The sequence below is a fragment of the Platalea leucorodia genome, assembly GCF_965183815.1.
Source record: "Platalea leucorodia genome assembly, chromosome: 9".
NCBI lineage: Eukaryota > Metazoa > Chordata > Aves > Pelecaniformes > Threskiornithidae > Platalea > Platalea leucorodia.
Window position 1 is genome coordinate 43,280,053 of NC_138831.1, and position 23,590 is coordinate 43,303,642.

Here is a 23,590-nt window from a genome sequence, read left to right on the forward strand (position 1 = left end):
CTTGGGCTCTTCTAGGACCAACCACCCCACCTGTTGTGTTGCAAACAAGACCTGGTGTCTTTTTGGGGATTAAATGTAGAAGCACGTTAAGACATGAGTTGGCATGTCATCTAGGGGCACCCTCCTGCTGGCACGGTTAATTTTTGATCCCCAGGCCATGATGTGTGGCGAACATCACTTCTGCATAGGCAGCCCTCAGCTTGTACCACCGATAGGGAGCAGTGGCAGGGAAGGGCTGGGGACGGCAGGGTTTCCTGGCTTGCTCCCAGCCTTTAAGTTGAGCTGGTCCTGGCACCTCCTGGGGTGGCAGAGGCCAGTGTGGTGCCTGTCAGGCTTCCCTGAGTGCCCTGCACAGTGTGATGTGTGCCAATAGGAGCATGTCAAAATGTGGCGGAGTGGCAACCGCAGTCTTGGTGCTGGGACAACTTTTCCTATATATTTCTTTACTTTTTTTACTCCATGTGCCACCCTTGAGGTTAACCCCGGCAGTGTGAGCAAGGGCAGGCATCATCTGCATGTCTCCATGCCCAGACTGGCACCTGCCAGCTCAGGGATGCTTCTAGTACGAGCCTGGGCTGGGAGGTTTGCGACAGCTGGAGACCCAAACATGCTGCCACCCCTCGCGTTGGCACCGTGCACTCGAGATGTGCATCCCTCGCCAGCCCTGCTGCAGTTCAGGAGTGGGAGGAAGACACAGTGGGAGAGAGAAAAGACCCGATTGCCCAAACTGATGTGCTCAGGGTTGCACATGTGGGGCTGACCCCAAACCCTGGTTCCTGTTGGGTGCCAGAAGCAGCTGGAAAATGGAACTGGAAACCGGGTGATGTGACTCGTGAGCATCTCTGCTGGCAGCCCCGGGATGGAGGGATGGCACACCATGACCCCTGTCTGCCTGTCACCGGCCTGGCAGCCCCATCGCCGCAGTGGCGAGGAGCCTTGGCATCAGGAGAAAAGCTGCCTCGCTGCCAGCAGATGGGCTGGATCAGACCCTGGCAGGGAGGAACTATGGGGCTGGCCAGGAGGAAGGGCCTCCAGCCCAAGGAGGAGATGTCTGAGGATTTGCTATTTGTAGCCTCCCTGGAGGGACTGACCACTGAGCCTGGCCTTGGAGCACTGCCTTGGGGCAGTGGCAGGACAGGGATGCACTGAAATGACCCTGAGGGTTCTGTGGCCAAGCAGAAGTCAGCTGCAGCCTGCAGCCACGCTGGGATGGGTAGGGTCCCCAGTGCTGGCCTGTCCGTGACCTCCAGAGCAAGGGGGAGGCTTGTTGCAAATCCATCTGCTCCTGCGCCCCTCCCTGGGTCACAGCAGTCAGGGGAAGGAGACACTCATTTCCTAATAAACACCCATAAAAAGTACTTCTCCTCTGCCCCTGTAAATCCTTGCCTTCTCGGTGCTACCTGCTGTGTAAATTGCTGCTGACCCTGTAAATCACCCTCTGCTTCGCTCTACCTCCCCTGAAACTGGCCTTTCCCTGTAAATCCTCTGTCCCCATCAGTTTTCTGCTGCCAACCCCCTTGCTCTGTCTGCGCTGTAAATCCTGAGCCCTGGTGAGGCTGGGGGGGATGTAGGGTGCAGTGATGGCGTGATGGAGGGCAGCTGCCCCAGGATGGGTTAATTCCTCCTGACAGCTTCCCTGGGATGCGCTCGCCAGCGGGAGCTGGTGGAGGACGTTCTGCCTGGCTGCCTGCAGAGAAGGTCATCCTTGCGCTGGAAGCAGGACAGGGCTGGGCTGGCATCTTCAGCCCCTGGGCTGCAACTAGCTGGGTGCAAACCAGAGGGTGTTGGTGGAGCCTGCGCCTGATCACAGGCATCCCCGCCCTCGAGAGGGCTCCTGGAGAGGGCTGCTCCCCCAGGACATGTTTCTGAGATGTAAAAATAGCCAGAATAAAGAGGAAGTCTGCATTTATCCCTCGAGTACTCGGGGTCATGCTGTAGCCTAGCTTTGCTGTGCCCCTATCTGAGCTCCCTTCAGAGAGCACTGAAGGAACTGTGAGCAGCAGAGGTCCCATGTGGTAATGGAGAACCATCTCCTGAGCTTCTGCTGGATGCTGGTGCCCCATTTCTGAGCTCTGAGTTGCTGGGATGACCGTGCTGTGTTTTTCTTTCCCTTTATGATGATGCTGGGACAGCATGTAGGAGCTGAGGCAAGGGACCTGGCAAAGACCTAACCCAAGGGAGGTGTAGGAAGCCAAGCATGGGGACATCAGCTCAGTGCCGTGAGCTGTATTGTCCGTGACCCTGGCCTCACTGCTTGGCCCGGGAACGCTGGGCTCTGCCAGGGAGTGCAAGAGGAGGTGTTTGTGTCTTCATGGGAAAGACTGTAGCTAGAGCTGATGGCTTGGCCTGTGTGTTGGCTCGGCCTTGGTCCAGGCTGGTAGTGCTGCTGCTTTGCTGTGGCTGGATGGGGCGTCCTGAGGGTGCGCAGACACCCAGACAGGGTGTTATTTGGTATGCAAAATACCGAGCCTTTCTATGCCCAAGGATTTAGTGAGCAGAAACCAATTATGCTCCAACACAGCTGCCTTTTTCCTTCTAATGAGCAGGAGTGAGCATTACCCTGAGAGGCGTGAGCAGCTCTGCCCCACTCCCACGGAGGTCAGTGGAGCACACAGCAGAAGATGCCCAGGCAGAGCCAGGATGGGGTCACCAGAGTCTTTTGGGATGGTGCTGTCTGCAAAGCTGCTGCGTGCACACAGGGTTTAGAAACTTCTGCTTGGCTCCCTGTGGAGGAAAATGTGACAGGAGATCCGAGTGCCTTGTGATGTGGCTTTCCAGGCGCCCCAAATCCCCAGGGTATGAGTGGAAAGCAGGGGTGCCAGCCTAGGGCAGGGGAGCCACAGCCCTTCCTGACCTCTCTGCAAGCCACAAGTCTGGAGGAGCTCCTCAACTGCCCGAGTGGTTTGGGGTTTGGTTTATAGATGTGCTGGTCTTGACCTACCATGGACTGTGTGTGTCCTCTGGAAAGGCACTGACCAGTGTCATTTGTGACTCAACTCTGCCTGATCGCCCGGAGGGTGGTTGCCAGAAGACTTGCAAGAAAAATGAGGTGATGCTCCGGAATGGCTGATTCAGGCATTAATATTAACTGATCACACTGCTGGCGGTGCTCTGCAATGGACCTGGGCTTGACCCAGCTGGGTGTTGCCTTTAGACCTTTCTCCTGCTGCCAAACATCCTTTTATTTTTTTGATTAGTTTTTCTTCTGTATCTTATGTCTGAGGCCAGTTCTGTATTAACACTGGACTTATGATACTGCTGTGCTCTGGCTTTGGGAGGAGGATGGAGGAGGAGATGTGTACGGTGGCAGCGCAGGGATGCTAACAGCAGTGGGGAAGGCAGGGGGCAGCGGAGGAGAGCAGAGGTAGATTTTCAAAATCCATATAAATAGCAAAAATAAATTTCCAGCAAACGCTTCCAGTCCTGCAGTATTAAGAAAGTGAAGCACTAGAGGATAAGGAAAGCATGAGCAATAACAGCAGGGATTTAGAAAGAATAAATCTTGCCAGACAAACCTGATTGCTTTTTCTTTTTGATGGAATCGCAAAATTAGTGGCTGAGCAGAACGTGGAAATCCTAATATATTTGGATTTAGCAAAGCATTTGATATAGTGTCTCGCCAAATCTTACTCTTAAAATTAGTTCAGTTTGCCTTGGATATGACGCTGCCAAATGGACTGAAAACTGGCTTAGGGCCCTAAACAAATAACGATGGGCTGCATTTGGGGAGAGGGGGAGCTGTGGGAGCAGAGCTACAAACTGGCTTTCCTTATTAAAAAAAAAATAAAATAAAGACAGAAAACCACAAAAATAATGATGATAAAAAAAAAAAAACCACCACAGGAATGTGGTCTCAGTTTGAGGTACCTTAATACAGGAATATTGACAAATTGGGGAGAGTTCAGAGGCAAGCAAGGGGAAAAAAAGACATTGGAGGGGTCAAATTACCCTCAGAGGGAGGCTGGGGGCTGAGAAAGTCCCAGGGCTGGAGGGATTTCAGGGAGGAGCAGGTGGTGGCCCGTGGGGCCAGGATGAATATTTGGGCTGTTGTTGGGACCTGGCAGCGAGCACCTCAATGCCTTCGCCCCCGCGCAGCGGAGAATCGCTAAGCTGCCCATTTCACGGCCCTTTCCAGATATTATCGAATAAACGGGGGAAAATATTCACCGTGACTGTCAGAAAGAACATCCCTGACCGGGGAAGCTGGGCACGTTTCCTCGGGGAAAATCTTGAGTCTCAGAGCAAGCACAAGGAGATGGCCCTGGGTGATTTGGGTCAGTAGACAGGGATTTTCCTGGGTCAGGCACTTGGCTGGGAAGCTGAGAGGTGATTATAGCTACCTCGAGGTGCTGCCTCCGGCAATATCTGTCTGCACCCTGCAGGCATTTATTTATCATCAGGGAAAAAGCTGGGAAACTGCTGGTGGCAGCTGGAGTGCAGATGTGTCCCCAAGGGAGCATGACTGAGTCCCTGTGTGTTTAAATGCTTGTGGAGAGATGGTGGCCCCTGGTCACCTTGCAGAGGTAGGGCAGGATAGCTTGATGCCCGTTGCAGGACTTTATACAAGTGGTTGATCCTTACCTGTAGAGGTCAGGAAGGATGAGGTCTTCCAGCAAGTTCATCCATGAAGGTGTCTGTTTGTCCAGCATGCTGAGCTCTTGGAGTCCTTTAGCACTTGTTTGGGGCCTGGAAGAGATGGTGAGTGTGTGGAGGCTCTTGGCATAACTGTAATGTTCCTGTGAGGTGAGGAAACATGTGTCCATCAGTGATGGCTATTTCAGATCAATTGAGTGCTACCAGGGCCATTGCCCCCACTGCCAGCAGGATGCCTTAGGTGAACCAAGCCTTTCCATTTGCCTTTTAAAGCAAATCTGTGCCTTTTGATACAAATGCAAAGGAACTTTCAGTATGGAAAAAAGCAGCTTGCTAGAGGGGACGTTGTTTTGCGTTGGGAGCAGCTACCTTGCACCGGTGAGACAGCGTGGTGGGGCAGGAGTTAGCTGGGCTGAACCAGAGTTAGGGAGAAAACCATGGAGTGGAGCTGGGGTGGGTTCCTAGAAGATGGGGTGGCCTTGTGTTGGTGTCCTGGTCTCCCTGGGGGAGCACAGGGTTTCTTCATTCCTGCCATGGTCCTTCCCCCTTGCATTGCTCCCTGCTCCAGGCTGAGTCTGCTGGGGGGGCGGCGGGACGGGGCTGAACCAGGCAAGGTTCGGGAGGTATTTTTAGCTGTTCTAATTGTGGCAAATAAATGCCATTCTTACTTGTTGGGATTGAGCTACGGCTAAATCACAACTAGTTCTAATGATGATAATTACCGGATTTCAATATTTATAGAAACAGGCGCTTCCTTCGTATCGGCGGCTGCCGCTGTGCTCTCACCTTCACAGATCGAAACCTTGGCTCATTATCGCTGCAGCTATTTATTTACTTGCACATTTTTAACCCGCAGATGGTAATGTATGAGAGATCTGAGATGATATGGGCCTGCTGGGGATGTTGTAGTATTTGGGCAGAAGCTGTGGGATGAATAGGGAAGCATCTTCCAAGGACCTGCTGGTTGGATTCTTGCTTTTTGGGAACCCTTGGCAGATGTTTTCAGGTCTGCAAGCTTGCCTGTGTCTGCCAGGGCTTAGCCCCCAAAGGGTGGAGGTGGCTGTGCGTAGTTTTGCATGCGTTAGCATGGTGGATCGCTGTCTCTGATTGCTGTGTGTGCCAAAACATGCACACGCTGTAACTGGAACAGAGCTTAAAGGTGAGATGACACAAACGGCTCGAGTTCTGTGATGCTGGACTCGGAGGAGCTTGTGGAAAGGGTTTGGGGAAGTTCCTGCCTGCACCAGCAGCTTCTGGATGTCTTGGTTTAGCAGCATCCTTCTCCAGCCTGGTACTGCAGAAGAGTGGGCACCTTTTGGAGTGTGTGGGTGCAGAACCATGCATGTGGGTGGCACGTGTGCCTGTCCCCCATGCCTGGGATTGGGGGTGCAGCCCCCCTGGGCTGTATCAAACCAGCCCTGTCAGGTTGATCCCAGCCTGTGGATCCTCACAGGCATCCAGACCCATGCGCCCATCGGGTCTGAGACTCCCTCCTTGTGCAAGGTGTAGAAAAGATTCACTTATTCAATTTGCTATCTCTCCAGTGCCACATAAGCTGTATTGATAAATTAATCTTATATTGTTGTGACTAAACAGCCCTGCAATTTTTTACACTGTGCAGTCTAATCTGTCTTGACAGCTGTATCATTAGTTTATATTTGTTGTAATCTTATTCGGTGTGTTGGCCGTGGGGAGTTTTTGAGGCGCTGTGCTGCTATGCACAGTCGGCGGCTCTCCACTGGGCTTCTTGGGGTGCTGTGGGGTGCAGCCAGGGTGCACCCAGACAGCTACCTGGGTGCCCTCCCCAGCAGCCAGCCCCAAAATGCTGCTCTGCCACCTGGTAGCAGCATCCCTAGGGCTGACCTGGACTCGCCAAAGCATCCCTACTGATGAGGTTTTGATGGGGACTCCCGAGTTGGGGTAAAGATGTTGAAAAGGTGGATGTTGGGAGATTTACGTCTTAAGGTGTCCTGAAAGGTTTGCTGTATGATGAGGGATAAGTTGTTTTCTCGGTCTATGCTTTAGTTTTCTGTGGTGCAGGATGGTCCCTGCTGCATCTCTGAGGTTGTCTTTTGGTCACAGGGCAGAAAAGGGCTGCGGGAGTGTGGTCTGCACAGCCTGTCACCCAGGCTTTTGGGGATGTTGCATGAGGGATAGTGATGCTCACTGGTGTAGTGTTATGAGATGGAGGTGGCAGTGTCACAATGTCACGGGTGGCTGGCTGCACCCCCCCTTAAGCCTGGGTTTGCTGTCCCAGGTCCAAGCGAGGCCAATTCAGGCCTCTGTTGCTTTTGCAGAGAGACCCTTTGCTTTGCAGGCAGCTTTGCACGCAGCTTCATCAAAAAACAGCTCCGCAAAACTGTGGAGCAAAAGGATGTGGGCTGGTGTAATGAGATTTCTGCCAGCAGGGAGCAAAAGAGACTGTGTGTTCCCTAGGTATGGGACAAAATGGTGGGAGTGGGAAGCATTTTGCTGCTACTTTGTGATTTAGGTCTTGAATCTGCTAAATCTGGATGGGAAAGGACAGTTGCTGGAGTGCAGGCTCCTGTTTGCAGTGTCTCTGACCAAGCCTGGATGGCTCAGTAACAGCTCAAGCCTGTCCTCTCTCGAGTGCATCCTTTTGGGAAAGCATTCAGGATCTGGCAAGACTGAAGATGTAGATGGCTCCTGAGGTAGATGTGTCCCTTGCAGTTTGATGATGCAAACTGTTATTTAGACCTTCAATTAGGCTTGTGCATGTGTAAGGACTGGCAGGGTCCAGCAATGCACCATGATGCACTCAGATCCACTCTGGCACCAGTAACATTAGAGCCCAATGGATGTTCTATAGTGCTTCATGGTGCCATGCTGGTGCTGCCCATAGGCTTCCCTCTTTGCAGGCAGGACAGAGCAGTGGGTGGGATGTGCTGTGTGACAGCCCCAGTGGCTTTGTGTAGGGCTGGTAGTGGAGGATGGTGAAGCTTGGTGAGATGTGCACGGTGGCATCAACATTGAGTGTAGGAAAATTCCTGCTCTAGGAGACAAATGGTTGGGGAAGCATCTGTGGCCTGCTTGTTGCCAAGCATGCAATGATGCTGTGAAGGGAGTTTCATGCATGGTGGTCCGCGATGAGTGCTGACAAGGGTTTGGTGATGTGACTGTCTGCCACGCAGCTCAGAAGCTCATTGCTGTGGCACCAGGATGCATCAGGGTTAAACTGCCATTTGTGAAGTGATCTCATGGTGGGGATGGCTGGGGACAGCCCTCAGTAGTGGCAGAGACCTGTGTTTGCATCCTGCAGCCGGGAGAGCCTCCTGCTGTCATTGCTAGGGGAGCTGCCGTTTGTCATGGGCTGCAGCTGGTGACAAGGTGATGGACACCAGCAGCTTGAATACAGCTACTCAGCATGGAAGGAGGCGGCATGCACGCCCCTGTTGGGCTCTGTGCTGTTCACGGGGTGTCATGTCCTCTCTCCCAGCCGGGTGGGGTGATGGAGATGGGGGTCCTTAGCACTTACCCTAAATCCAGGGCTAGTGACAGATGTGCTACCTCTGCCAGCATGGCAGTAGCACCTCCATGTGCACGGAGCACTGCTGGCCTGCTGCCCGCTCCCATGGAGAAGACGCATTTCCCACTCAGCTGGTCTCCAGTGCCTGGGGACCTTGCTCTAAGCTCTAGTGGTAAACCATGATCCCTTGCTTGTAAAGACCCTGCCAGTGTTTTCAGCAAGGAATTGGCTCACGGTGTAAAATCTGAATGGTCTGCAGCCACGGCTCTCGGAAAGGAGGGGGTGACTCAGTGGGTGAAGCGGGTCCATTGGGGCACATTGCATTGCCCCACACGCTGGTCTCTTTGCTGGATGGGAAAGATTCTTGCTCTGCTCTCCAACCCTCTTCATAGCACTTGACGGTTGCTGTTTGCACCCTGCTTGCTTATTACCTTCCTATCGGAGGTGGGGAGGTGGGAGTACAAACAGGGGGGCAGAAGCCTCCCTGGAGGGGTGCATTGAATTGGTGGCAGGGCCAGTGACAAAGCCCAGCTCTGCTCCTGCTACCCTTGCCTGTGGCCACATCCTGCTTGCGGCAAGGGTATTGCTGGGGAAGATTGTGGCTTTTTGCTGTTTATAGCCCTCTTGTCCCTTAGCCAGCGTGAGGATGTCTTGATTATTTTTTTTCCTGGTTTGTCCCTGTGTGAATTGCAGGTCCCTGCCCTTGATTCCCAGATGGGTCTTGCTCAACCATCGGTGCCAAGTGCTGCTTTAAGCTCAGGGTATTCCCTGTGCAGCTTGGGATAACTTCCAGTGCTGCCAGTTCCCAGGCACTGGTGTTAACTGGGAGCCACAGGGAGGTTTGGCTGGTACTGCTACGCTCCACCCATACTGATGAGACTATTTCCATAGCAACTACTGGCTTTTTCAAAGGGGAGATAGGGGAAAGATGTGAAAAACAAAAAACAATCCAGCTGAAAACTGTCATGGGCAGAAGCTGTTGGCACATGTGTGGAGGCTCCAGGGGATCGTGTATTGCTGCTCACCCAGGAGAGATTCCCTGTCTCAGTGTATTTGTGTGGTACCTCATGGCCGGGCAGCCTACAGGAGCCCTGATGCTCTCACCACCTAAAATATGGAAACCAGAGCTGGTGCTTGTATTGTGCTGCTCGAGAGGGCTGGGTTGCCCTTGTGGGGCAGCTGGGCTGGGGAAGGGGCAGGAGTGTGTGGGGCTGTGCTGCGTGGAGGCAGCGTGTGCTGCAGCTCTCTGGGGAGCCATGGAGGATGTTCCAGCTGCTGATGCAGAGGGTAATTTCCCAAGCTGGTGGCATTGCTGTGCTTGTTGCTGGTGAGGTGATTCCAGTGGTGCTAGGGGCTGTGTCAGCTCAGGTGGGAGTCAGTGATGCCTTTCACCTGCCCCTGCTTTCCCATAGGGCCCAGAGCCCCCAGGGGAGGGAGCTGCATCTTCTGCCCTTGAGCATCCCAGTGCTGCTTTGGCTCTGAGCTCTGCCCTCCCCTCTGGCTTCATCCTACTTCCTTCTCCTCTGCCTCCTGCCCTTGCTGGGAGCCAGAGAAAAAGCTAGAAGGGTTGTAAATGATGCTTCTGGAGCAGAAAGCTTTGGGAATGTGGTGATGGGCACAAGCCTGGCATGGTGACCCTGTATGTGCTGTCCCAGAGGCTGAATCTGAGCCTTGGCATTGCAGGAGGAGAGACTGGAGAGTGACTTGACTCAGTGCTGTTGGGGGGTATTTGTGGTTTGATGGTGGCTTCGGGTTAGGGGCTGCCAGTGGGGCTTCGGGCAGGTCTGCTGGCTGCCTTGTGAGCCCGAAGGTGGCTCAGGGGCTGGTGGGCATCCTGTAAGCTCGGTGCAAGGCTGACGCAGGGAGGCTGTGGGTGAAGGCATATTGCTGGGTTGATGCCAGCTGTACAGGTTGGTGACACCTGGTCCCAGCCTTCCTGCTGTAGAGGAAGAGGAAGGACGAAAGCAGCCCTTCTCTGTCCCGTTACAATATCCACAGAGAGAGAAGGAGCTGGCGTGCAGGAGGGCTGTCCCCCGCCAGCTGCTGTCCCCGGTAAGCCCCAGCCTGGCACGCGGCACGAGGTCTTGGGCCCCAGCTGCTGCAGGCTGTGAGCGAGCCAGCCCACTCCCCAGAGAGCTGCCCAGGGCTGGCAGCAGACAATGTCCATATTCTTTGTGCAGAATGAGCTTCCCTTTGCTGATAACCCTCTGGGCTCATGCAGTTTGCTCTGAGGTTGGGCTGGTGCTGGGACCCTCCTGGCTCTCCAGCTGCCCAGGAGCAGAAACAAAGTTTGAGTGATTCTTTGCATAAAAAAAAAAAAAAAATCAACAACAACAAAAAAATCTTGCTGGAAGGACTTTGTCCGATGATCTGCTTTCTGGCTTTGAAATTGCTCCGTGACCCTAAACAGTGCCAAAAAGACATATGTCCTGTTAAGTACATCTTCAACCCAAGTGGTGAAAGGGCAGGCGCCATCAGGAGGTGCAACCTGGCTTCCTTGCTTGCTGCCTCTCAGCAATTAAAACTAAGCAGGTCCTCTGGATCCCTCAAATGCTCCTGTGAGATTTTATACCTGTCAGTGTAACACCAGCCTCTTGGGAATCCTTCAGAAATAGGAGACTCGTTTTCAGGAGCACCAAGCTATCAGGCTCGTCATGTCTATGCTCATGTCTTGTACGAGGGGATGTGGCCTTGGGCTATAGAGAGCGGCACGCGTGGGCTGCCGTGGCCCATCTGGGACTGGATGTCATTGCTTCTCACCGCTGTGGCCTTAAACCTCCATGCAAACCCCCAAGCCCTGGTGATGAACATCTTCAAACGGTGAGAGGAGGACCTGCTAGTGAAAGGTGGGGATGTCGGCACTTGGTTAATGAGTTGCCATGTGTTGGCCATGCTGCAGTAATTCAGGTTGTGTGCTCCTGCCTTGCTCCTGGTGTAAAGCAAAATTTATTTGCTTAACAGCCAGCACAGTCCGACAGCAGCGTGTTGGATAGTGTGAGCTCAAGGGTTTCACCCCACCTTTGGCCGTGGTGAAGGAGCCACCCATGGCGAGTGAAGAGCAGAGGCTTTGTCAGGGCAGCTGGTTTTGGAGTGCTGACAAGCCCTGGATGCGAGTGCTGCTCTCTGTTGAGGTGCTGGGCGAGCAGAGGCTTCTCCATAATTCAGTTATGCCTTTATCTAGAGGAATGGCAGACCGAGCTGTGATACGAGATAGAAACTGTCCCCAGATTTGCTGTTTGCGTAGCTGGATCATCTCAAACACAGCAGCCTGGTTAGCAGTGTCTCTGGCTGTCAGAGTGTCTTCTCGTATAATGTTTTTGCAAGGCGCTTTTTTTCATGTTTATATGAACAAAGTAGTGCATCGGGAGAGGAGCTTTTAAAGTGTCTGTTCCCTCCCTGCTCTCCTTTCTTCCCTTCCCTGCCTCCTCCTGCCTGTGTCATGTTAATAGGCATACTGGTTAGCTTTTCCTTTTCAGAGCCAGCTGACTTCCCACAAAATATCTGCTATCCCGGGAAGCCTAGAGCTCCGAGTCACTGTGTCTTAATGCGTGCATACCTCCGCTCCTGAGTGATGCTTCTGCTCTTACACCTCTGCAATATGAGCAAGCCAGTGTGTAGGAAAAGCTTGCAGGGGGGAAGGTTTGTTTTTTTTTTTTCTGGGCTGGGGAGAAGGGGGAGCACTTCTCATGGGTGATGGAGGAACCCCTCCATTGCTACTGGGGATGGTGGGCAGAGCTGGCTGTGATTTATTTGCAATGCAGATGCAAGTGTGGGGAGGTCGTGGTAGTTGGCTCAAAATAAACTCCGTGGTGAGCTTGCCTGGCCCTTTGGCTTTAAGGGGAGCAGCTGGCAGGCTAGGCAGGCAGGTCTGAGGTGCTGTGATGGTAATGGGGACCCCAGCAAGTCTCCTTGCAGGTTGGAGCTGCTCTGCCCGTGGCCATCCTGAGCAGAGCTGCTGGGAGCCTGGCCTGCGGCCAGCCCAGCTGGGCATTGCTGCCCGCTTGTTTGAGCTTCATAAACATCTGAGGAGCCAGAATGCTGGAGGATCAAAGTTCAGGCTCTTTGGGAGCCATTTGGGAAAACAAATGCTTCGTGGGAGCGGGGTATGAGTCCAAGAAAGATTGGCTCTCCCTTCCCCTCACTTGAGCAGTGGCTTTCCCTGTGTTCAGGGTGTGTGGGAAAGCTGGAAATGAGATGAGCCGTGCTATGGGGGTGGTGGAGCTGTGGGGGAGTGGAGGAGGATAGTGGGATGGGGGACTGAGGGAGGGCACTGGATTTGGCTGCTAAATAGCCATAACCATGCAGAAGCAGAGGGACCCTTTGGCACCTGCAGTTTGCAGCTCTGAGCTCTGGTTGCCTTGCTGCTTTCTGGATCCAGGCATGGGAGCAGCAGGAAGGATCTGCCTGATAATGTGCAGCTACATTGAAACATGATTTGGGCTGAAGCTGATGTGGATGTAAAAAGCTCCTGAATTTACACTCCCGTGGAGGCTGTGGTTTTAGAAAGTGTGCTTGTGGGTTTCTGTGGGTGGGTGGCAGCAGGCAGGGCCAGGAAAGGCGGTGGGTCTGGATTAAGGACCGCAGCCCCCTCCTGCCACGGCACTTGTGCATCCCCATCCCTGGCTCTTGTGTTTGCTCTTGCTAGACTCTCACTCCTGCCTCCTCGTTCCCAGCACTGTATATCACAGTAACAGCCAGTTTGTGGGAGATTTTATTTTCTCCTTCTCCTCCTCCATCCATTTTCCTGTCTTCAAGCACAGCACGAAGTGCAATGCATGCATGTGGCTGCAGCGCTCCCCTTTGGGTCCTAGCTGAGCAATGTCCTACCAGGACATTGTCTTGCCCATCACCAAAGCCCTGTGCCTTTTTGGGGGGCTCCTTTCCACCATGCGCTCTTTGTCACTACTCTGTACCAAGAGTTATTCCTGCCAAGCTGAACTCTAGTGATCCCGTACCTTTTGTACATCTCCTTGTCTTGCTAATGTGTGTAGCCACTGTGCTCTCCAGGAGAGAAACACAGCTGCCTTTGGAGCAGAGCTTGGCAGCTCTGTCTGCCTGTATGAATTTATATGTATATATATATATATTAATTTCTGAAAAGCCCTGGACATGTTTGGAGATGGTAGTGTGAGGGAATCTGACCTCCAGTTTGAAGCTGCAGGGAGGGTTTAATAAGGCAGAATATGATTAGTGAAACCGATTTTGACCAGGGTGCTGCTTCCTCTATAAAATGCCATTTGATCTTTAAAGACCACAAAACGCTGCATGCTGCTGGCTCTCACTGCATATGAAATCCTATGGATAAAAGCATCCTTTCCTTTGGCATGGCAGGTGCCTGGGGAGCTGCCTAAAAAGGGGAGCTCTTTTGGTCTCCTGCACCCTGTAGAGCAAAGGGTGCTGCCTCACCTTGAGGTTTGTGCTTGGTGTAAAACTCTGGGGGGAGGATTGTTTTTTCTCCCCTTGGATTACCCTCCCATTCCAGCCAGCTGCATTGGAGATGCGCTGTGATTAGACATGTGCAGGTTGATGTTAGCGGTCCTGACCAGGAGCTTCTGCTCCATGTACCCCAGATCCATGTCTAATGGTGGGAAGCACCTCTCCAGGCACAGAGGACTGGCTTTACAGGCTGTCCTGCTGGAGAGGAATGAAAGAAATGTCCTTTTGGGGAAATAACATCATTTTTGAGTCTGCCATCCAGAGGAAAAGGGGAGCAAGCTACAGCTGATGCTGCAGGTGGGGGCTGAGCTCTCTTTCTTGCTGATGCTTCACTCCAGGGCAGCTGCATTTGTGTATTTATGTTCATGTCTGTGGGACTAAAATGCTCCTCCCATCTTGTGCTCTCTGACTTTGGGTGGTGTCCAAGACTGTGCAAGGGTCAGATGGTGACAGGCAATAAATAAGAAAGAGGTGGGGAGAGAGCCTGCAGCAGCTGGGAGGTGTTGAGGTAGCAGGCAAGGAGCCAGGGCCAAGCCAGGAGCCCAGCCCGTACACAGAGAGGTTCAGGGTCACCATCCCCCCCAGCCCTGCTCCCCATGCAGGAGATGTTGCCAGCCCTTGAGAGTTTCCTCCTGAAGCTTTTGCACTGTTGCTCATCTCTGATAAATGAAGTTTCTTCAGCTCTGAGGTGATTTTGGACACCTCAGTTCTTGCTCAGGACCCTAGCGCTGGTTTCTCCCAGCACTAGCTGAGTAATAGTGATGGAATATAAAGGAGAGTGCTTGTTGCGGTGGCAGTTGCTCAGCACTTCTTCAGCTCTGCCGTCCCACTTGCACCTATTTCTTCCTTTCTGAAAGCAAGTGACTGGGTATAACTCTTCCTGCACTGAAAAACCTTGGATGTAGTGTACAATAACGGGAACATACTGCTTTCTGTGTGCTGCAGCAATCTGTCCATGCTGGGTCCAGGCAGCCTGCTGTCCTCAAGTAATTCTGACACATTGTCCCTGGAAGGGATGCTTTCTGCTCCATAAGTCACCAGCCAGAGCTGGTGCGGGATGTGGTGGCCGCCCTGGGGTGAGCTGGAGGCTGGCGGGGATCATAGAGGGGAAAAGGATTGAACACATAAACACAGGGCACAGTGCGCCCTGTGCCTGGGAGGGTCTTGTGTCCTCGGGGACAAAAGCAAAGGGTGAGGTTCTGGCCATGTTGCCTCTGCTGCCTGTTTTTTAAATGCAGGCGCTTTCCCTCTCTCCTTTAGGTACAGCTCCTATGCATCCTTATGGGTGCCAGGCAGCATCGCTTAATTGCAGTGCCTGGAAAAAAAAATGTGTTTCAGCAGAGCTTAAAGCTGTTTCTCAGGGTTTCTTCCACAGTAGGGTGTCTTTATATGGCAGTCTTGTTAGTGCAGCTGGAGCAGCTCTTGTGCACGTTGTGGTTGCTCCTAGCCAGCCTGGGGCCAGGCAGATGCTGTTGGGGTGAGCGTGAAGCTCGCCTGGGCTCATCTGAAAGATGTCCTGCAGGGGAGTCATCATCTGAACGGCTAGTGCCCTGTGAGTTGCTTGTGGTGTGTAGCGGTTGGGTTTATTCAGGAAGACTGTTGAGAGACCAGACTGCAGTGGCTTGTGCAGGGCTGTGTCATTCCCGCGCCCTCTCTAGCCAGTTGAGGGATCAGGGATTTTTCCTTTGCCCAGCTGCTCTGGAGGGGCCGGTTTGGACCGTTGGGTTGGATGAGGCCAGGCCCATGGGATGGGGACCAGGTGCATCCCCCTCGCATCCTCTGCATTACCCACATATCCCTACGTGGCCTCGGCAAGAGGAGCAGATCTGCTAGTGCAGAGGGAGCTGTGTTGCAGTGGTGTCTTTTGTGATCATTACCTTGACGAATCACAATTACACTGTGGGGTTATGATCATAATTGTTTCTACAAAGCTGGATTTGCTTTCTCTCCCCCTCTCCCTTTCCCACTGACCTCAAATTATCCTCAACGATGCAAAGTTATTTGCCACTGGGTGACTTTTCCATGTGCTTTTGAGAAGGGGAAGCCCACGCTTTAAATGGGGAAAATATTGCCCTCATAAGTCTTTATTCAGCTTCACTTGCCTTTAATGTTCAGTTACCAATTCACTTTTATAACTTCCATATTGAGGGAATCAAGTCCTTCGTGCCTCCGGTTATTAAATGTATGCGATAAGTACCTTATAATAGTGTGAAAGATGGCTGATTCCTTTATGGCTTCCTCAGCCCCGCATGGGGTGCAAGAGATGGATAAAAGGAGCGACAGTCCCCACCGTGGCTGTGCTTTGCCCTGGGATGTGGGACCTGCCCCAGTGCCACAAGTTTCTCAGCCTCCAGGGCTTCCCATCAACATCTGCAGCATCTCTGCTTGGAGGAGGCAGGTCTTACTGGTCAACAGTTTTAAGAGACGTCTTTCCTCTATTCTTCCCCTGCAATCAAATTCATATTCATGGTCTGGAGCTGGCATGCCAGGAGGTTTGTTTATAATGCTAAACATATCAGGTAATTGAAAGCTAATGTTTCTGTCTGGATTGCTAGGTATAATATGCCTGGATGATGAATCAATTTTCTTGTTGCCCTACAAGAGAGGAGTCAAACACTCTGCTTGCCTTTATATATATATAAAATATATGTATTCTCTTCTTTATATATATATATATATATAAAACTGCATGTGTGTCGGGGTGCTGCCTGCTTGCTGATACGCAATTTAGTCACTGCCCAGCATCTGAACATGAACGGTGGCACTTGCATGGCATGGCTTTAACAGGGATGTGTCATCTGCTCTGGCAGCGAATGGAGCTGATGACATCCTGATGAAAAGTCGCTCCACTTCAGTCTGGACTAGATATAGATTTGGGTAGCATGTGTGTGCACATGCTATATAATACTTGGCACTTATCGAGTGCCTTTTTTAGCTATTGACCGCAGAGCTTGAAAAGCTGAGAGAGATTAGATAAATATTATCCTTGTGGTATGAGGAGGGTGAAGGAAGGCCAGACATGTTAAGTAGCCTCAAGCTAATCACTTGGTAAATTGGTGTAAGAGGCTGGTTTTCACTTCTGCCTCATGCATGTGGGACAAAATGAGCCTGGCTGTGTTTAAATTCCAGTGGATTTTGTCTTCCTTGCTGCATTGGCCCTGGGCTGGAAGGGGAGCTGTGGAGCTGTGCAGGCTTGCTGTGCAGTCTCAAGAAGATGACACCAGCCTGTGTTTTCAAACACCTCCTTGCATGGTGTCCTGGGAATGAAAGGAACTGCTGTTCCCATGGGGTTGGTGGCTACTTGTCCCCTTCCAGCAAGTAGGGCAAGGTTCTAGCACTTCTGGAGACCAGTTGAAACCTAAACCCTGTGACTTGGTGACCATATGATCGCCAACAAGATCACTGGTCTCTCTCTCTGTGTGATGTGGGGGCAAAGACACCTGCCTCCTTCACATGGTGCCCTGGGATCTGGGAGTGGCTTCACATGGTGCCCTGGGATCTGGGAGTGAGACGTAATGCCCATGAACTGTGGAGCTGGCAAACAGGGCTTCATGCTCCACAAGTTTGCAATTAACTGGGATGCAGCACACAAGCTGTGGATTGACCATTGGTCTGACTTCGGTGGTCTACAAGGCTTTCAACAAGTTGTCAAGGCATGGCTGTAGGTACGTGGAGGCTGAGATATGATGCAGGGCTGGCCTCCCAAAGTTAGCTTTTTGTCAGGCTAATCCCATATCTTCGTTTTGGAAAGGTAACTGATTTCCTCAGCAGAGATGACTTTGTGGTGAGACGTTAATGTGATGCTGCATTACATCATAAGTGGTTTGTTTTTCTGGAGAAGACACAGTATAGCCCAGCTGTTGTAGGTGAAGAGCTCAATAATGGAGAAGTGGTGGGAGGTCTTGAAAGAGGAGATAAGCACTGAAGTTCCTTGGAGGTGATGTTGGCTCCTGCTTTCATAGAGGCCACTGGCACAAAATGCAGGAGCATGCTCATGGGCTTCGCTGCTGGCACAGTGCTGGGGCTGTGGAAACACAAAGTGGGGTGAGGATGGCCAAGGGGAAGAGCTGCAGTAGCAAAAACCAAGACAGAGTCTGTAATGCAAAGTGGGATGAATGCAAATGTAGGTGTAACGGGGCTTTTGCTGCCAGCTGGGAAATCATGTCAGCTGGAAACAACCTGGTGGACAGAAGTGCTTGGTGCAATGCTTGATTACGGGATGAAAACAAGCCTCCAGGCTGATGGGGCTGTGGGAAAGGCCAGTGTGATCTCAGGCTGCAAGTCATGGTGTTTCCAGTGTAACTGGGGAGTTACTCGTGCTGTTATACAAGTGGGACCTCCTGGAGACTGCTCTGTGGTTTTGGTCACTCTTATTCAAGAAAAAGGGACTTAAACAGCCTGATGAAGAAAATAGAGAGTCATTTTCTATTATAGTGTCTGTCGCAGTGGTCCTTCTTGCATAGGTCACCAAGCGCGAGCGTCAGTTGTGCTGGGTCTGAAACCAGAAGCAAAATAACCTCTCTACCAGGACTCTGCCTGAGCGATATATATCTGCATCACTTCTGGGACTTGAATTAGTATCTCTTCAAGCCACTTGAGACAATTTGCCCTCCACTTCACTGCTTGGTACAGACGCACTGCCTTAGAAGAGCTGGCCTCATGTAACCTATAAATGATAGCTGGGTGGGTCTGGCTCTTGCTTGTAAAGGAGGGAGGAGGAAATGCCGGGAAAGGAAAAGAGCTGCTTAGGCAAAGACAGTTTTGACACAAGAGAAAATGGATGTAAAATACTTGTGAGTACATTTGGGTAAGAAATGAGAAGAGCGAAGGAGTTCTGGTGCAGTGTTTCAGCATGAGTTGGGAAGGCAAAGCCCTAGCTACTCCTAAGGTGGACTTTGATCAGTCTGTAGAAGGCACGGTATAATGACAACTCTGCAGCGCAAGGAGACCTGGACCAGCAGGACCCTCCAAACTGACAAGAATTCTGTATGAGAAGGAAGCGAGTATTTAAACAAACACCCCCTTCCCTTCATCCCCCCTGTCCCAAAGTGGGCAATCTCATCTGTGTTAGCGATGCATCTCATATGGTCTCGATTAGAAGCTGGAAATGAGTCTAGGTGGATGTGTACATGGTGAGCACTTCAGGATTTGTGAAGTATGGTATTGGTATTGCATCCTGGAGAAGAGCAGCTTACCTTAGTAGTAACTGAGGAATGCCACAGGAATATATATTTAGAGATGTTTGCAGGGAGGAGGGAGTAACCCACTGACTGTAATTCATACCTCAACGTCTGATTGCAGAGACCGGGGCAGGGCTGGGAGTTGTCACATCTGTATTTGGCGTGAACCCAGCACCCGTGTTCCTGCCAGGTTAATGAACCGAGGCAGAGGAGAAGGGAAGGTCTCAGTCTTCGGCAACGGTTGGGAGGATATAAGATTTCCAGGGCAAGCAAAACCCTGGAAGGAAAAGAGGGAGTTAGTTGAGATACTGAAGGACATGAAGAGGGACTTAAGTTTTAGGGGTGGAGTTTCTTTGCTTGGTTGGTTTGCTTTCCTGTGCAACCATTGCCAATTTTGCAATCACAGCTTGACTCCTTGAGCTTTCAGAATAAGATGCATTTCTGTTTTGTTTTTAGAGTGGATTCAAGCGAACCCAGCCAGTGCAAAGTTACGCTATTCTTTCTAAAGCAATAGGGAATGAAAGAAAATGGTTTCCCCTGTACATCTTTGAGGTGCCTGTGAACCAAGACTGATTTGCTACTTCTAGGAGGAAAGGTGCAACTCCTGCTAAGTTGAAAAATCAGAGAAAAAAGGGGAAGAGCCATTTCTGGGAGTCCTTGAGAAGGGAAGTGTCTATATAGCTTAAAGGACTCAAAGTCCCTTGCTGATCTGTGTGCCTAATTCAAGATGATGCTATTTCCCTCTGTTACGCTCTATGTAAAGCAGCTGCTGGGTTGGGGGATTATCCTATACGTAAGTGTGTGTGTATGTATTTCGACTGTTGCTTCTCTTGTCTCTCCCTTTATGGGTGTTGTGTGTCTATGTTAAATAACATACCAAAGCCTATCTGGCTCAGGAAGCTCACGGGCTTCATTTGGGAGGCTGGAACACAGGTTGTGGAGTTGTAATTACAGTCTAGTGTAATGTCACTTCTGGAGGCCTTGGCCATGGGGGTCCCCAAGACCCCTGTACCCCAGTGCTGAGTCATCAGAAAGTCATGCCTGTGCATGTTCGCTGAGAACAAGCTTGGGTCTTTTTCTGCCTCTTCTAGAATGCTGCCCACATGGCTTTGAGTGTCAGGTCAAAAATAACCTTGACTTTTTTTAGCAAACACAATCAATAAAACAAGAGCCAATCTGGCCGCCTCCTCCTTCCCAGCTGTGGTTGCTCCATAGCTCCTGGCTCGGGGCTGTTCCATCCATCCCTCCCCCGAAGGTCATTGCTTGGATGCTGTAGCTTCAGCATGCCCTGGTGGTAAACCCACATCATCCCGTTCCTGCTTCTTCCCGTGTTCATTCGTTCTTTTTGGAGGACCCTCTCATTTGGGTTGTAGGAGTTGCAGGTGGGAAATGCCTTCAACCTGTGTTTCTAGCCTTGCCCAGTGTGGCCAGGCTGTTTGGTGACAAGTTCCCAATAACTCAGTCCTGCAATCTTGTGGCTGAGGACCTGAACTCGCAGTCCTGCCGTGTCTCAGAAGGGTTTCAGCGAGCCGTTGGATCTCTTGACTGACTCCTCCCAGTCTGTATTTTGTTCTGCAACTGTTCACAGAGGCCTTAGATGTTGGCAGGGAATATGAAATGGCTATAATAATGTCCTGTTACTCATTCTGTCTGGGACACAGACGATCCAAGCTGATGGGCAGGTCATTGAGGATGAACTGTAACTTAGACTGTCATGCAGCAGCAGGTTGGGAGCTTATGCTGTGTCCTTACACTAACCCCTCTGGGTATGCAGACAATTATGGAACATGTGGAAAGCAGAGGTGACTCTTGTGTGTCTCTGCTTTTCTTGGATCTGCATGGTGAGAGCAGAGAAATATCTTTTGATTTAGTCCAGGCTTTGTATTTTTCTTTCTTGAGCTGGATGGTATTTGGGATATGGCTCAAATAGGTACATATACTTCTGCAACGCTAATTTGTCTGTTCTTGTGTAAGCACAAGGTGTAGCGAGTGGTGGAGGAGGAACGTGTGGCCCCTGTGACTGCCCTGGAAGTGGTCAAAGGTTCCTCTTCTGCTTTCTCACCCTCTGGACTACCATGTGGGGTCCTGCAACCTTCCTGCCTAGAGTCATGGAATTATGGGATGGTTCTCAGTGGTGGCTTATCACCCCAACCCTGCATCACTTGGAAATGTTTCCCCTGTCCAGGGCCAAGTCCAAAGCCAACTATTGCATCAAGGTAGATGTGAGCTTGAGTGCACATGTTCATAAACTTTGAAGTTGGTCTTCTTTCACATACTGTCTAAGGGGACCAGCCAGATGTTCTTCCCCCTCTCAGCTCACTTTGAGAGAGGACCACCTCCACCTGCTCCCCAGCAAAGACCCGCTTGAAAATGTTTGTGCTTTCTGGTGGGAGGGTGTCCAAGTTTAATCTGGGAGAAATCCTGAACTGGCCAAGGATTGCCTGGGGGATGACGACTGAGCTCCTTCCCCACCACGCAGTGTTGCAGCTTGTTAGCAGAGGCCCGTGGCCGCAACCAGCTGGCCACGCTGCTGCCAGCATCGCTCCTGTGCTGCTGATAACAGGGGACCCTGTTCTCTGGGCCTGTTGATCTGTCACCTTCCCCCGGCTCTAATATTTACTGAATAATGATCCCGCAGTGACAGATCTATTTCTGTTTTTGTTCTCTATAACATACCTGCCAGAGTGCCCCGGGCAACTGAGGAATTTATAATAAAGGCATGGTTTCCAAACTAAGTTTGGTATACTCCTGCCAGCAGCACTTCCAGCCAGCAAAGACTAGGACCCTGTTTGTCCACCTCAGTAAGAGACTGGATAAATTTGACTTTTTTTTTTTTTTTTCCATTTAGGCCCCAAATTTTTGTTGAGAGGTTTTATTTGCATTCACTCCTTTTGCATGAGCTGTCTCAATCATGTCTTTGTTTTACCCATGTGTGCAGTGAGGTGCAGAGAGGGGCAATGACTCGGGCCAGGGTGTTCAATAGATTGGTTGCACATTCCACGCTCAAAATTGTTGGTAAAATCATGTTATTTGGCTTTCTCAAAGCACTGGGAAAACAGAAGAAAAAGCAGCATGAGAAACTGCTTGTTTTGGCAGTGTGATGCATACTGTATGTGTCTGAGGGTGTGGATGCTGAAGCCTGAGCAGGTTCAATCCCCAGACCTGCTGCAAGAAGGTTGTGGCTGAAGGAAGGTGGGAAGAGGTGTGGGACTGGGTGGTAGGGCACGGCGAGCTCTCGCTGTATGCTATCCCCTGCGTGGGCAGAGCGACCACCTGGTTGTGCCACAGCTGAGCCTTTCCTTCTTCTCCACAGACACATAGAGAACTGGAAGAACTTGCAGACGCTGAATGCTGTTGACATGGAGCTGTACACGGGACTCCAGAGGCTGTGAGTATGTCCTGCGTGTCGGGCAGGAGAACAGCACTGGGCAGCCCCTTCCTTCCAGCAAAGAGCTGCAGCTTCCCTCCATCCGCAGTCTCCATGCCGCGATGTTTGGAGCCTGTTTAAGCTACTGGCTCTGATGTATTTTACTACAAGACTCTGCAAAATGGGGATGAAGTGCTTTTTGGTCTTTGCTGGGTCTGCGAGAAGGAAGATTGCTAGCTCTTGACAGCTCTGTCAACACATTGGCCCTGACCTCTCTTCTCCCTTGCTGTTCTGGTTCTGGGCTTGTGTGTTGTTCTGACTCATTTCAGCCCCACAATGTGAAATTCCAACTGTCTCCACCGATCCTTCATTGTTGGGCTGTTGGCCCTCATTTAGCGCAGTCGCCATCATGGTGGTGCTGCACAATAAGGGAATCACATCTCCCTGCACGACCCTCTGAGCACCAGGAAGGATTGACTTTGTGCATCACAGAAGGAAAACTGAGGTCCATGAGACTGAAGGGACTTTCGAGGTGCTTGGGAAGCCTGGCCAAGTGAGGATACCACTCAATCTCTTAATTCTCTCTCCTGGAGCTGAGAGTGCCCTAGATGCTGCTTGCATGAGATGCACAGCGTTGCTCAGGGTTAATCGGAGACTCTGCTAATGTGTTTCACTGGGAGCTTTACATTAGGTACAGCTTGCCTGCAGGCTGGTGGAGAGGTGTACATTGCTGAGCACTTGATAACCAAGCCACAGCAAGCTGTACTTTTAACATACATACCTTGTAAGCAGGCTGGCTGCTGTTCTCATCTCGCCAAAGAAAGCAGCAATGGAGTTGGGCATTCTTTTGTCTGCAGCAGATATTAATAAACCCTGGTCATAGTGCTGATACAGCTTATCTGAAACAGGGTAGGAAGAGGATTTCCCCTTCAATGTCCATAACTCATATGCAAAATACTCACTCCTCCTTATCAGAGCTGGAAGCAGAAGGGTTTTCTCTTGGGTTTGAGGGAGGGGAGATGGCAGTGCTGGGGGTTAGGTTTGCAGTGGGGCCAGGCAGTGCTGCTTGTGAAGATGCAGGGAGAAGAAAGGAGCAGGAGAGTTGCTCTGGGCCACCCCAGCAAGCCTTGGTGGGTGTTGGGGGAGAGTCTCACCCTGCAGCCGCTCTGTGCCAAGCCTGTGCTGTCACTGTATCAGATGAAGCTGAAAAGCCCAGTTTCCTTTTTACTTGTAACTCATAGAGGCTGTCTGGGGGGAGATGTGCCTCCCGGGGTGGTACCGCAGGGCTCCCAGTGCACCGCAGCTGCTGAGCACAGAGTTTTAGAGCAGTTGTCACCCTTGACTCCATAGCTGCCCTTCTGCATCTCTTTGCAGGACAATCAGGAACTCAGGACTACGAAACATCCAGCCACGCGCCTTTGCCAAGAACCCTCACCTGCGCTACATGTGAGTGCCAGTGGCTCCTGCCCCCTTTTCCGTCTGTTCCCTGTGGAAAGGTGATCCCCAAAACGCCTGTTGGGGAGAACA

The 23,590-nt window shown here is 51.4% G+C and overlaps 1 protein-coding gene across 7 annotated transcripts in view; it reads left to right on the top strand.

Moving 5' to 3' along the window:
- The window catches only part of NTRK3 (neurotrophic receptor tyrosine kinase 3), a gene marked incomplete at both ends in the record, with an annotated part of 217,974 nt that overhangs the window by 13,063 nt on the left and 181,321 nt on the right, over positions 1-23,590 (top strand). For all 7 annotated transcript variants that reach the window (XM_082321702.1, XM_082321697.1, XM_082321698.1 and 4 more), the window contains 2 exons: positions 22,010-22,084; positions 23,438-23,509. In XM_082321702.1, coding sequence (XP_082177828.1) covers positions 22,010-22,084; positions 23,438-23,509 — 147 coding nt within the window. The remainder of the gene's footprint in view (positions 1-22,009; positions 22,085-23,437; positions 23,510-23,590) is intronic.